Source organism: Delphinus delphis, chromosome 12 (assembly GCF_949987515.2).
Source record: "Delphinus delphis chromosome 12, mDelDel1.2, whole genome shotgun sequence".
NCBI lineage: Eukaryota > Metazoa > Chordata > Mammalia > Artiodactyla > Delphinidae > Delphinus > Delphinus delphis.
In genome coordinates this window covers 83,372,396-83,386,957 of record NC_082694.2, presented here as the reverse complement: position 1 = coordinate 83,386,957, position 14,562 = coordinate 83,372,396, and the positions used below count along the sequence as shown (strand labels likewise).

The 14,562-nt window shown below is 37.0% G+C and overlaps 1 protein-coding gene across 1 annotated transcript in view; it reads right to left on the bottom strand.

The window, feature by feature from the left end:
* Positions 1-4,030: 4,030 nt before the first annotated feature.
* Positions 4,031-14,562, bottom strand: part of YWHAQ (tyrosine 3-monooxygenase/tryptophan 5-monooxygenase activation protein theta) — a 31,797-nt gene continuing 21,265 nt past the window's right edge. Inside the window, exons 3-6 of the mRNA XM_060027112.1 lie at positions 9,435-9,558; positions 7,282-7,445; positions 6,542-6,637; positions 4,031-4,770 (exon numbers count right to left, since the gene is read on the bottom strand). Coding sequence (XP_059883095.1) covers positions 4,711-4,770; positions 6,542-6,637; positions 7,282-7,445; positions 9,435-9,558 — 444 coding nt within the window. The 3' untranslated portion in view covers positions 4,031-4,710. The remainder of the gene's footprint in view (positions 4,771-6,541; positions 6,638-7,281; positions 7,446-9,434; positions 9,559-14,562) is intronic.

Below are 14,562 nucleotides of genomic sequence, written 5' to 3'. Positions count from 1 at the left end.
CATAATGAAATTTTTAAAAAGCACTGTCACTGCTTTAATCTCCAAAAAAAGGCAACATAGCACATCAGCAGAGTACCAACTTTCAAGTAGATTACCCAGGTTTGAATCCTGATACCGCCACTCACTTAGCTATGAGGACCCAAGTCCTAGGACACATCATTAGCTTCTGTGCCTCAGTTTTCTCATTCATAAATCAGGAGGAAAATCTACCTCAAAAATTTTATGAAGCTGAGTTTTATTTGTGAAGATGCTTAAAAACAGGACCTGTGAAGATGGGTAAGTCAGGCCCCCGAGATGGTGGCCCAAGATCACATGCAGCTACCAGTGGGGCGCCTGGGCTAGAACGCTGGCCGATGGCCTTATCACTATACTGAAGTATTGAGTATACGATGAACATTGACAACACAAGGGCCCTCAGTGTGAAACATACAAAATGAAGAACGTATCTGAACCATAAATTTGACAAATGCTTGGTAATGAACATTATTTCCTTACTTTCTGAAAATCATTAGAGGGCTAACATCTTTTAAAAAAACCTCCTAGGGAAATGTAAATTAAAGCCTTCATTTTCTAAGTCTGAGTGGCAAGAACAAATAATTTTCATTGAAAATTCTTTTCAACTTAGGCAGTAGAGAATTACTGAGAATCTGGAACTATTTTCATCTGTTTTTTTGGTCTAATTTTGTCTAGCTTCAGGTCAAACATTAGCTGGGACCTTGGGAAATTCAGTTGATTTTTTTTGGACTCGCTTCCGTAACCATGGGTTAGGTCCAGCATGTCCTAATGTTCCCTGAGCTGCTTTTAAGGTTTTCCTCAAGGGCAAAAATGACAGATTGAGGGTAAGCGGAGGAAGAGTTAAAAAAACAAACCAACCCTCCCAATACGACAGAAAATAAAAGATAAATAATTCTATTTACTGGCCACAGTAAACAAGCTGAAGCACGCACAGCTGGCAACAGTGACACAGAAATGAACTTGCTTTTGGCACCTGATTTCAAACTATAAAGTCTGCCGCTTAATACACATTAATTTTGGACAAATAACTTCATTATTTTTCTGATCAGATGTCCTATCAGTCAAGGGGAAATTAACTTGGCAGGGCAGTTGAGAGGATTAAATAGGACTAAATGTGAATGTGTGTGCCTAATACATGACCAGGCACCAAAATGAATTCAATCAATGCTGGGTCCCTGTAACTAAAACAGAAGGGCCAGACCATTTATGGACATGCTCAAGGTGTTCTAATTTTAAACTGAAGATGGTTCAGTCTCCAGCTTCTCCCCCTGGGTATTTATTATTACTTACTATTTATTATTACTCCCTTTAAAGCATCAAGTCTAAAGGCTTTTGTAAGTGAATTGTGGCTAACCAGTAAATGGCAAGTCTGCTGTGAACTGAATTTCATGATGGTCTGGGACTCATCTTCTGGTATTGACACCACAGGTTTCTTAAGCACCTGCTGAATGCATCAAAAACGTTATTGTGGGGGATTTCCCTGGTGGCGCAGTGGTTAAGAATCCGCCTGTCAGTGCAGGGGTCATGGGTTCGATCCCTGGTCCGGGAAGATCCCACATGCCCTGGAGCAACTAAGCCCGTGCGCTGCAACTACTGAGCCTGCGCTCTAAAGCCATGAGCCACAACTACTGAAGCCCACACACCTAGAGCCCATGCTCCACAACAGAAGCCACCGCAATGAGAAGCCCACACACCGCAACAAAGAGTAGCCCCCGCTTGCCACAACTAGAGAAAGCCCACGCACAGCAACAAAGATCCAACACAGCCAAAAAATAAATTAATTAATTAAAAAAAAAATTAGTGGTTTCTGTTAAAAAAAAACGTTATTGTGGCAGGTGGTTTATACTGGTACTTAATTGTGATGGCCTCAAAATTCAACGGTAATATATATGATATACAATGGTAACTCTCCTCTTGCAAAGCTGATGAAACACAAATTATACAAGGTAAGATGATATATGGCAGAATAAAACATACAACATAACTGTCTTAATCAGTTTAAAGTGAGTCTTCCTAAACATATCAGATGACACCTATCTATAACCAGTCCAAAGAAACTCAGGCTCATAATTTAACAAAAATTGTCACATGTTTGTGCCTAAAATAGGCCCTCAAATATTTCTGAATGTTTGACTCAACTCCACAAAAACAAAACAAAAAACTCAGTCCAGTTAAATATAAGTGACTAGAATTCTGATCTCAAAATATTTTACTCTATTAGAATTTTTACACACTTTAAATGGGCTTCCTAGTGTTTTTCATGACTTTTAAAAAAACTAACAGTCTCTACTGATAAATATTTGAAGTTATACACATGACTGTAGTCTACCAATCCCATCCAAAAAAACGTACTGTTCTTTCCCAGTCTCGGGTCAAATAATCATGGCTGAATGTACTGTATGTTGGAAGAGAAATCCCTAATGTTTCTATTTTGGATAATCAGTGTTAGGATGCAATCCACCCTCCTGTTATTTTCAGTTATTAAAACCTAAATGACATTTTAAAGGGAAAACTGCCAATTAAAAAGTTCTAACTACAAAACAGGTTTAACATTTAAAATTTCTAAACTATCTCAGAAAGTAATTATAAAAGTTAGAAAGCTCAAACCTGGGTTTAAACCCTCCCTCTACCCCGACTCAGTTCTTAGCAGTATTCTATTAATATCCTCTACATCTAGTACAAGGAGGCCCCAAAATGAGAGTCAAAAAGAGATAATACCACAGGCTGGGCCCCCTTTTAAAGATGCTCACCTCTCCTAAAGCAAGGAGATAACCTGGGACTAATCTGCTCTTTAAGAAAGAAGGCTACTTTCATAACTCACCAAAGTAGTGTAGTCATTACTTTATTCAGTACTTACAACTTTGTTAGGACGGGTATTTTTTTCTCCTAATTCACAATGTTCTTTCAATGTTTATTGAAATTTTTATTTAAAAAGCTGTCTGTCTTACTGTCTTACTGATTTAGATTTTGGCGGCCAGAGTTCTATTAATCTTATTTAAATGGATAATTTCCGCAAGTCCCCTTCAATTCTGTCTTTTCATTTCCCCTCAGAAAACAAATCAAGTGCAAACAAAACCTTGTTTCATAGTTACACTTTTAGGAGAAAAAGGATAATCCTACACAGCTTAATTTTTCAGATTATTTTCTGACTTTAAAATAAATTCTCAGGCCAATACTAAGACAGGCTAGTATACTAGCCATGGCAATATTATAAAACCCAAATTATTCTGAACTCACCAATGGTACAACTGAGTGTTTACAAAGAGAATTATCTGAAAACAAAACAAGGTACTTTTAAACTCTGACATTCTGTTTGAATATCCACTGAAACGTAATTCTAACACCAGCCAAAGCATTCACAATCACGTAATTTTAACTTTTCTAGTTTTAAAATGTCCACTTTATTTCATTTAACAGTTAGCTAATATCATTTACATCTAAGGAAGAGAGGGTCCACAAAACTGATCTAAGGTAAAACACTAACTCTTAAGAAATGGAGTCCAATTTTATACAGGTCCAGGCATCCCTAGACAAGTGTATCACAATGCAGAAAAATGGGTACCACTACTCCATTTTACATGAGATAAAAGGGAAGTATCAATAACTTCAGAAAGTAGTAAAGTCACCTGTCCCTTAAAATATGAGTATGTAATTGTTACAAAGCCATAGTAAATGGTTTATAAAATGTAATTTTATTTTATGTTACTCTGTTGTTACATAGGGCATAACATTTTCACAAGGCCTTTTTGGGACTACAGTCGATGATTATTAGCAACATACAATAGTGGTCCAACTCTCTAACAATCACTAGACAAACTGGACACCCTCTCACATGTGCACAAATCTGCATGGAAAAGTACTAAAGTTTTAGACTTGGACTTGTGTACTTTATTTCCCCTTTCTAGTGTATTAAGAAATGACATGCACTTTCATTTGCCAAAAGCAATGCTTGTATTCTGGCAGCAACATGCTACTTCTATTACATCGTAAAGTGAATACCAGAACTACAAAGGCAGGAGGTGTAAGTGAATTTTTATTGGGAAGGGAAGTTGTCAACTTAAACAGCAGCAAATGAAGAATGAATGAGGAAACTCCCTGTTGTCACAGATACGCAAGACCTCCATCATATATGATACAGGAGGCATTTTAATTTGTGACCTCCAGCCTCAAAATGTCAACTGCTTTTCCATTCAATCTAATACTTCTGGATTCCTACCAAAAAGGAATATATTAAGAGGATGGAAAAGTTGCTTTACTGAAAGAAAACCCCCGAAGAAGAGTAAGGGAGGGAATGTAGAAATCAGGAAGTTATGCAGAACACTCTTTAAACTGTAATTAACTACATTTTCATATCTTCACAGTAATACAAAACACAGTCACTTGCAGAACTGGTTCAGATTACTTAAATACCAGATACATTTTTAGTCCTCTACATAAGTGTTTGGAAGTTACTTATGTTTATATGAAATGAAGCTATTAATACTTTTCTACAGCAGTAACTGCACACCAGAAAGGCCAAGACAAACACAAATCAAGGAATGGAGTTTTCCCAAAGCTGCGGTGTGAAAAGACTATAAACAGTTGATTCCATACACATGAATGGGTTTCTTTGCTATAGGAAATCCAAATGGAATAAGGAATGGAGATGAGTAAAAAGGTTTCTTGAGGGGAAGAAGGATGACACCCTGTATGCACTTAGTTCTCTGCCCCTTCTGCCGCATCACATTCTTCTCCTGCACTGTCTGATGTCCATAACTAGAAAAAAAAATCATATTAAGTTACTATTTCTAGATCAATTATTTCAAGTCTTATTATTATATCAGAATGTAATTCTTAGAGCAGTAAATTAAACAATAGAGATTATGACTAAGACTGGAAGTTATATTTCACCAACTCCTCCCAAAGTGTACCCCTGTATTCCTTTCACTGTGCATTTGCAAAATGATAAACACATATACACTATTTGAGTACGTTTTCAAAGCTTACTATAATCTCAGATAAAAACAAGGTAACTAACATCCTTAGAATTTAATGCTCTCTCAATTTCTGGCAGCCCAATGCTCTTTTTAAAAGCACTACTAAAATATAATTTATGAGATTAATAAGGCCAAAACAAATTTTTTGGGGGGTGGGCAGGGACCATGGTCAAAGTCACCATTGCCAAGTACTTGAAGGGCTATCATATAGAAAAAGAAGCAGGCTTACTTTGTATGCTGCAAAGAGTTAAACAGGAGTGAACGATGTTAAGTTACAGGGAAGCAGCATGTGTGCGTGAAGATATGTAGATACGGTTCTTGAATTAGGTAGGATGTTAGTCTCTCTAATTTTAGGATGGAACAATGAAGTGAAAAAGGGAATAGTCAATACTTGTCGACTATGCATAATAATAGTTCACAAAATGAATTTCTATTAGACCAGCACCAAGACACTAGTGGCAATTTTAGCAAAGCTGAAGTCTTAACCTTTAAGTCATTATTAAGATACTAAAATAAAGACAAACAAATATCCCCAAAGAACTGTCTCTGGGAGAGAGAAAACAGAACTAGTTAAAAGATAGCTCCACGTGGGCTTCCCTGGTGGCGCAGTGGTTGAGAGTCTGCCTGCCGATGCAGGGGACACGGGTTCATGCCCCGGTCCGGGAAGATCCCACATGCCGCGGAGCGGCTGGGCCTGTGAGCCATGGCCGCTGAGCCTGCGCGTCCGGAGCCTGTGCTCCACAACGGGAGAGGCCACAACAGTGAGAGCCCCCCCTCCAAAAAAAAGATAGCTCCACGGTGTATCTGGAAAGAGGTTAATTGCTCAGTTTGTTTTTCTTCTATAGAAGCTATTTATGCTGATCATTTTTCTATTGTCACCTCACAACCAGAGGGATTTCTAATGGCTGGGAATGAACTGTCTTCATAATTTCTCTCTTCAGCAAAGTTGAACAGATAGGGTGCTAATGTTAAAATTTTTTTTTATCTAGTAGAAGATAAAGCATCAAATCTGGGGGGGGGCGGGAGAACTATATTTATATTAAAAGGTGTATTTCTTCCACATTTTGTCTAAGATTCTGACCTATCCAATTTACTTGAACCTACAAAAGAAGCTAAGTAAAGCTCAACCTGTATTTTTTTCACCATTACTTTTTCCTCTATCCCCTGTCTATACAAGAGGTAGGGAGAAAAACAAAAGAAAAAACAAATTAAAAAAGACAAACTTTCTATATTAACATAATTTATCAACATCTTCATACCAGTCAAATAAAGAGTCAATAATGTTAATATTATGAGTTCCTAAAATCTTAGTACTTTCTCAGGAAGGTCTGATAAAATGCCTATTCAACTTGAAAATCTGCCTACGAAGAACAGTTGTCCTATACAAAATACTAATACATATTTAATATTTTGATGTAATTTTTATATAATCATTTTCTAAGAGCAAGTGTAGCTCTAATATAGGTGCCCCAAAACACAAGGAGCCTGAATAAAGTATTAATACTTTTGTTCCTGAAAAGGAAATAAAATTAAAAGTATGAAAAACTCACTGTTAGGTTGTCTCTAAGCAACTGCATGATGAGGGTGCTGTCTTTGTATGAGTCTTCATTCAGTGTGTCAAGCTCTGCAATGGCCTCATCAAAAGCCTGACAAGTATTAATATCCACGGTAAACAATATTCACATCGACACACACTGGTACTCTATAGTCACAAACCATTTTTATAAAATAGATGAACATCCACTTTATGTTCTATTATCACTTAAAACAAAACTCAATGAAATCACTGCCTCGGATTCTCAGCTTAAGAATTTCTGAGGATGACTAAAACTTATCAAGTTATACATACTTAATCAGTAAACAAGCATTTCTTAGTTCTTTCACAGGACAGACAGCACAGTAGCTATGCCCAATATATTTTTTACAAATAAGAACTAGTATTTATTTGCAAAAACCCCTTGGAACACTTCCATTTTGAAACACTTTGAGGAATGCAGAGATTCTACTGATCAAACCTGGCAGGCATTACTTTCCAATCCTTTACATTTCTCTCATACTTTTTTGATTACTCTGACCAATATGCTCTTTAGACAGATCTTACTGCTTACAACCATAGCTGGGAGAGTAAGATCTTGAGAAGGATGGTGGTAGGTGGTCACGATGGTAAGAAAAAGGAGATATCCAAATAAATGTAGAAATCATCCCTGGATATCCAAGTAAAATACCTAGAAATTAACATGCTTGCTATCTCAAATAACCTAAAGAGGGTATTTCTGGAAACACATCTTACCGTTTTAGCCAGTGTGCAGGCAAGTTCTGGGTTATTAAGGATCTCATAGTAAAATACAGAAAAGTTAAGAGCCAGCCCCAGGCGGATTGGGTGTGTGGGTTGCATCTCTTTCTTGCTTATATCAAAAGCCTCTTGGTAAGCTCCTTGGGAATTATCTATCGTTTCTGTGAAGGGAAAAAAACGAAATAAAAAAGCATGATACTGGAAATATCCATCCAGTATACAGTAATACCTTTAACCTATGCTACTAACTCGGTAGAGCCAGACTTCTCTCTGTAGCCTTCGTTTAAAACCACAGTAGCAAACCAAAAACATTATCCTGTACTGGGCTATTAAAAAACTAGTTTATAATGTTGCTTGTTTATAATCAGCTTAATAAAAAAAACATGAGACAGTGTATCAGGTTTTTCATCTCTGGAGCTAAAACACTTTTCTTCTTTCATGTCTTTTAATTTTATTACCTGAAAATGCAGCAATTATAAACAATTTGATATATGTCAATAATATCTCAATAAAACTTGAAAAAAATCAGCGGCAATATCCCTTCCCACAATAATGGAAGCATTTTACAAAGATCATCACCACCAAAATCTCTATTTTTGCGACTTATCTGTAGAAATAACACTGACCCTCGGTATCAACATGTATTATGTGAAAGGCAAAATAAAATCACCAGTATATAGATCAAAATCTGCTGACCAGAGTTTGATTACTGGCTTAATAAAAATGTCACCTTCCTGAACAAAATGTTCAGGAAGAACTACCAGCACTAATCTGATTATATCATGTTTTGAAAAGGTTAGGTTTTCTGAATGAGGCCATTGGGCCCATTACAGCTCTAGAAGGACTGACCTAACAGAAATCAAGTTATCCCTTTAAAGCCCAAATATGTGCCTTTCCTCCTTCTTCTTCAATGGCACATTCACTGATCTAAACATAGCTGGTATGGCCCTCACATTTAACTAAGGAGCTCTTGGTGTCCAGCACATAAGGAGGCATTACAATGAGAGTTCTAAAGCGTCTCAGCATCTAGACTTTGTAAATACAGACTATTTACAAATCCCAGACTACTGGAGTGTTCTACGTATAGGACAAGAAAATCCCAATGAGCCAGAAAGGGTCAGATCAGATTAATGCTGGGGCTATGGCCCAATCTCCCGAAGATATCCCTTTGACTAGTTGACGTTTAAATGTTCAGTCCTGTGCAAATATCTGTCACATTCAATTTTGCTTATCATTATGGCAACAGAAATTATATATTGATAACACAACAGTTTAGTATACAGATTCTATTACAGCAAGGTACAAAAGTTTTCTCTTTATATTTTCAATTACACTAATTTTGGGGATGCTAAAACTGTCTCACTTTTAGTAACTCTCTGAGAGAGAGGAAGAGGAGGCTGTAATAACCATTTGTGGGGCATGCCCTTTTTCGATAGGGTAAAATGATGAACAAAATAATAAACTTATTGGAAAAAAAATAAGGACTTAAGTGATACTTCTACCCAGACTTGCTTCTACCTAGACTAGCAGGCACATGCACAATATACTACCGTACACTCAGCTACCAATACTCCAGGAGACTGAGTTCACTGCTAATAAATTTACTTTGACTGTTTTACAATCAAGTTAGGAAATCAGGTTACTCTTTTCCCCATAGCTGTGTTTTCTGTGATAAATTATATACCAGCAATAAAACTCTCATCTGACCTCTCCTCCTCAGAAATCTGGTTATGTGTAATTAGTAGTCAATGTTATGATCCCTCAAAATAGGTAGTAATTAATAAATTAATATGTCAAGTAGAAAAAGTACAATGTCCTGTTTCTACTCTACATGTAATTTCCAGTTATCTTAAGTTTCAAGATACAAGATGCTGAAGACCATGTGACACAACAGAATCACCCAAAGCATATGCAAAGAACTCTGGGGCTAAAAATATGGTGAACCAAATTCTAAAGCCTAAAAGATTAAGCCTGTTTTTAGTAATATCTTATCAGGTTATAATCAGAGAGTTTATGAGTTTAATTTTTTATAAAGAGCACATAATGTAAAGTCATAACTGTTTTCATGTTTGAGAACGTAAGGTAACATTATAAATTTATCCTCCCTCTCTTTTATACTTTAGCTTTACCCATAAACCAAATACACTTACGTTTCCGATCATCACCACAAGCAACTTCAGCAAGGTACCGGAAGTAATCTCCCTTCATCTTCAGATAGAAGACCTTACTCTCTGGATTAGTTGCATTGGCTATTAAATACTTATCCAACAATTCCTGAAAGAAATAAGTTAAAACATTAGGTACTAGCAAAAATAACTGCCATAGTAACTCCACACCATACCACCCTGGATTGGAAACATGGCTAGAGAGCAGGGGTCAGGTGGTTGCCATTAGTTGAATGCTCTGGGGTCATAGCAAGTCATAATTTCTAATGGTAGAGCTATATCACATCAAACACTAATTAGAAAGAGCCTGTCTGTCCACTCAACCACTCACTGAAGCAAGCATTTCCTGATACCTGCTAGGTGCTAGGCACTGTATTTGACCAGAGGGGAAATAAGGTCCTTGCCCCCAAAGAGTTCACAGTCTAATAAGAGGTAAGTATACCGTTAACAGTACAGATATGTGAATAAGGGGCTATGGAAGCACAGAGAGGGAATGTCTAGCTTTGTTGGTGATGATCACTGTAAAGACAGGCTTCCCTGGGGAAGGGATATTTGCCTTGTCAAGAAGTGACAGAAGGAATGCAGCAGTTAGAAAACAAGGATGTGCAATTTTAGGGAGGGGAAATGAAATGTTTAAGACATCAAATATGAAGAAGAGTGTAATCACAGAGTAAGTAAGTCATCACGGCCCAGAGTAGGGCTACTCAGTGTCCTCTGCGACCAGCGCTCATCCAAAAACAGGGTGAGTCTAGGGGTTGAGAGCAAGTGGCCTAAAAACTTACCTAGCAATGTGACAGTCATGTCTATCAAATACAACGATTTTTAAAAATTAGGTTAGTATTTAAGTATGTCTTTTATCCCTCACTTCATGCCAAGAAATGTCCACTTGATCCAATGAGCTAGTGCCTCTCAAACTGAGATATTTGTACAAGGTGTGCCCAGGAGTATTAAAAAGTCACAAAAAATGAATATGATAGACACCTTCTTGGACTATCAATTTTACTTGATGCTAAGTAATTTAAAAATCTTTTTGTAATAAGAAACTTTATGGTGAATAAAATTTGGGGGGAGTAAAATCAACAAATAGATACTAAAGAAGTAGAATATGGTTTAGAAAATGTAGTTTTAACTCAAGAGCTTTCTTGCTGTTTATCTGAATAAAAAGAACCTAAACAAAATGCAATGATTATATGCATATTATTTTAAAGAAAATAAACAGAGAAACATTTTAAATCCTTAAATTTAATGAAAAATATGTTTAGGTTAAAAAAATATATTTTAAAAGGGTCTGAAGCTCAGGGGAAGTTAAACTTAGTATTACACTAAAATTACCTAATGAAGCCCCAGAAATTTATACGTTATAAAAGTGGCAAGTATCAAAAGTGTGGCTTACATCTGCAAAGCTGCTGAGCCAAGAAGGGAAGAAATAGATGGGCTACACCCAAACACTAAAGCCAAATGAAAATAAATGCTGCTTCTGCACCGTCATACTCTTAAGTGGGAAAAGAACTGAAGGATCATGTTGTAAGAGTTTCTCCTGCTCACCATCACCAATACAATTATAATGGTTATTTATTAAAACAAACTTGAGGAAAACTCTTTCCCAGAATCTTACAAAATCATACTACTTTAAATTTTTCCTCTAATACCATTTTTACATATCATGGATGACTTCCAATTTTAAAACTATTTCTATGGAACACCTGAATTTAGGGGGTTTCTGGGGAGGAAGTGGGGGGCAATGGTGAGACAGCCACAAAAACGTTCACAAAGCTTCTAAACGTCAAACTGACTCAGTCATCTCTATCTTAAAAAAGAAAATAATTTAAACAAGAGTAGATTCTGAGAAGCAGTATCAAATAATGCAAACACAGTATTATACTGCGGGAACCAACACCCCTGGCTTAAATCCAAACTAACGAACTACAATGTAAAATGGAAGAGCCTCTCACTTTTCTTTTACTCGCAAGTAAGTCAGGCAGTTAATATGAGATCCCATAGAGGATCTCCAAAACAGTGCCAGCACCAGCTCTGGTAAAGACAGTATTTACAATTAAAAAAAAAAGCTACTTGGAACATTTAAGACCTAGTACTTTATGATTAAATGTGGCAGAAATGTGGTAGCAGGGGCTGAGAAAAGTCTGACTGACTAGAATGAGGACTTGGGGAGAGGAGAGGAATGTGATTCTAGCTCTCATCCCCGCTCAGTCACTTGAGACAGATGTGGGGATGCTCATGAGGACTCTCTTATCGGCACAATGGCCTTCCAAGGATTTGGAAAGCTGCTAAACAGCTACTGCACCGGTTTACACAGCCACTTATAAGCTAACTGTAAACTTTTCCCTTCTAAAATTATTAACTTTGATCACTAGTTTGCATATAGCCATTACGTACGATTTACAGTGTTGGCTTTTATAAAGTGACTTGTGCATTACTTCCATCCTGGAGTTTCAGCCAGGTATCATGGTTCTTTGTCAGATGCCACTAGCTCTCTGTGAAGGAAACAACAGGTACAGAATAATTCTGTCTTTCCATGTGCTATCAGTAGTAGCGATGTAGATTTTAGCCCAATTAAAAGACAATGGATTCTGCTTCATGTCTTACCAAAACGATTTACGGCTGTATCAGGTATTACATCAATACCAGTTATTAATTATTAATACCACATAGAATAAAGGCTATAAATACTTAAGGTATATAGAGCCTAGGTGCACAATTTTTTGTTAAAAAAATTAAATTATAAAAAAGACTCTGGGCTTCCCTGGTGGGGCAGTGGTTGAGAGTCCACCTGCCAATGCAAGGGACGCGGGTTCGTGCCCCAGTCCGGGAAGATCCCACATGCCGCGGAACGGCTGGGCCCGTGAGCCATGGCCGCTGAGCCTGTGCATCCGGAGCCTGTGCTCCGCAACGGGAGAGGCCACAACAGTGAGAGGCCCACGTACAGCAAAAAAAAAAAAAAAAAAAAGACTCAATACAGGTCAGAGAGTAAAAACCAAAATGACAAGTGGCTCCCTGGAATAAGAAAATCTTCCCAGATAAGGTCATTGATAAGAAGTCAGGAGAGAGGAAGGGAATCAATTTTTAACATTAATGTAGTTAAAAGTTCCTCCACTAATTCCCCCTTTACATTATTCTTGTCAATTAAGCAGGAGATCCCCTTTGTAACGCTTCAACCAGCAAATTTTATGATCCTGGGAGGCTTGGAGAACTAAGATTGGGGCTCCCTTCAGTGTTGAGTGTTACCCGATTGAGAGGCAGAATGCAAGAAGTACATTCCTTTTTGAGAATCTGAGAGATCTGTGAAGAAGTCAGGGCACTTACTACCCAAAATTACAAGATGCACTAGTAACAAAACATTCTAGACGAAAGAAACTCAAATACAAGCAAAGTCAGAGGAAAAAATATAAGGTATTATTATACAGGTCGTTTTTGGAGATGCTAAAGGACCTCAGAATAAGCTTAATCTCAGAAAAATAGGATGGGAATAACAATAAAAAGGATTACATCATAAAAGCAGTAAAGAACTATGCAAGAAATGAAATTGTGAGAAATAACAGTGATGTAAATTTAGTATAGTAATTATTCCTCTTCAACCCAAAACCTTAGAGAAAAGGTTAGGAAGAATAACAAAACTCCAGTACTAACTCTATCTCTAGGAGTGAATTATGTTTACATACAATAATCCTACCATCACTTCCACAGCTTTTCCAAGACAATTAATTTACCTTCAGTGGTAAGAGTCCATGTGTGGCATTCAACAAACGAATACTTTTATCTTAAATTCATTTATAAGTGATTTGTTTTATAGACAAAATAAGCTGCTCTTCTTCCTCATTATATAGCTTATTCTTTATATACCAACCTGATTTTTTTTTCCAAACTGATTTTTTTAAGAGAGCAGGTAACCAATGAAGAGCCTTGAAATACAAACAAAATAATCAACAGGAAACAAAAAATGTTCTAAGGATTTTCAATTTCCTATCAGCTTACTGAAATTCATTAAATAAAACACTATTAACATGTTCAATCTCTAACTTTATGGCACATATACTAGTCACTATCTGTATATTTTTATCTGTTTAAGCAGCACACATTACCATAAAAGATTACATTATTCATTCAACAAATATGTGTTCAGTATGTGCCACGCCCTATTCTAACCACTCTTCCATGTATTATTTACATATAAGAACCATTATGATAATTTTACAAGTGAATAAAATCACCTAGGAATCAAGAAACTTACAAAAAGTCATATTATTAATTAAATGGGGCTAGAATCTGAAAATAAAGCTAGCATTCTTAGCACTACCCTATAAAATAATGGAGCATATCTATGAGAGATGAGGCTTTGGCCTTAAGTTGTTTAATTAGTAAAGCAAACAAAAGAATTAATATAGGGACTTCCCTGGTGGCGCAGTGGTTGACAATCCGCCTGCCAATGCAGGGGACACAGATTCAAGCCCTGGTCCTGGAAGATCCCACATGCCGTGGAGCAACTAAGCCCATGCGCCACAACTACTGAGCCTGTGCTCTAGAGCCCGTGAGCCACAACTACTAAGCCCGTGTGCCACAACTACTGAAGCCCAGGCACCTAGAGCCCGTGCTCCGCAACAAGAGAAGCCACCGCGTTGAGAAGCCTGCGCACCTCAACAAAGAACGGCTCCCGCTCACCACAACTAGAGAAAGCCTGCGCGCAGCAACGAGGACCCTATGCATACATACATACATACATACATACATACATACATACATACATACATAAATTTATATTAAAAAAAGAATTAATATAGTACATAGGGTAACATAACTATTCAACAAATGGAACATTTATCTAATGGTAAGAGCTAAATTTTTCTAACATCCCAACTTCAAGTATTATATATAGTACAAAGAACCACTGACATGTAGGAAGAATAAAGTCTCTAGACAATAACTAACTCTTAATTAGGTTTTAACTCCAAGAGACCAAAATCAAAGAAAAATTCAATACTCAAGAAGGAAGTCATATTTCATCCAGAAAATTCTATTGCATTTTACAAACAGGCAGAAAGCATGGAGGAAGAAAACAGTCCAAGGCACAGAGCCCATGGCATAGGAAAAGGCACAATTG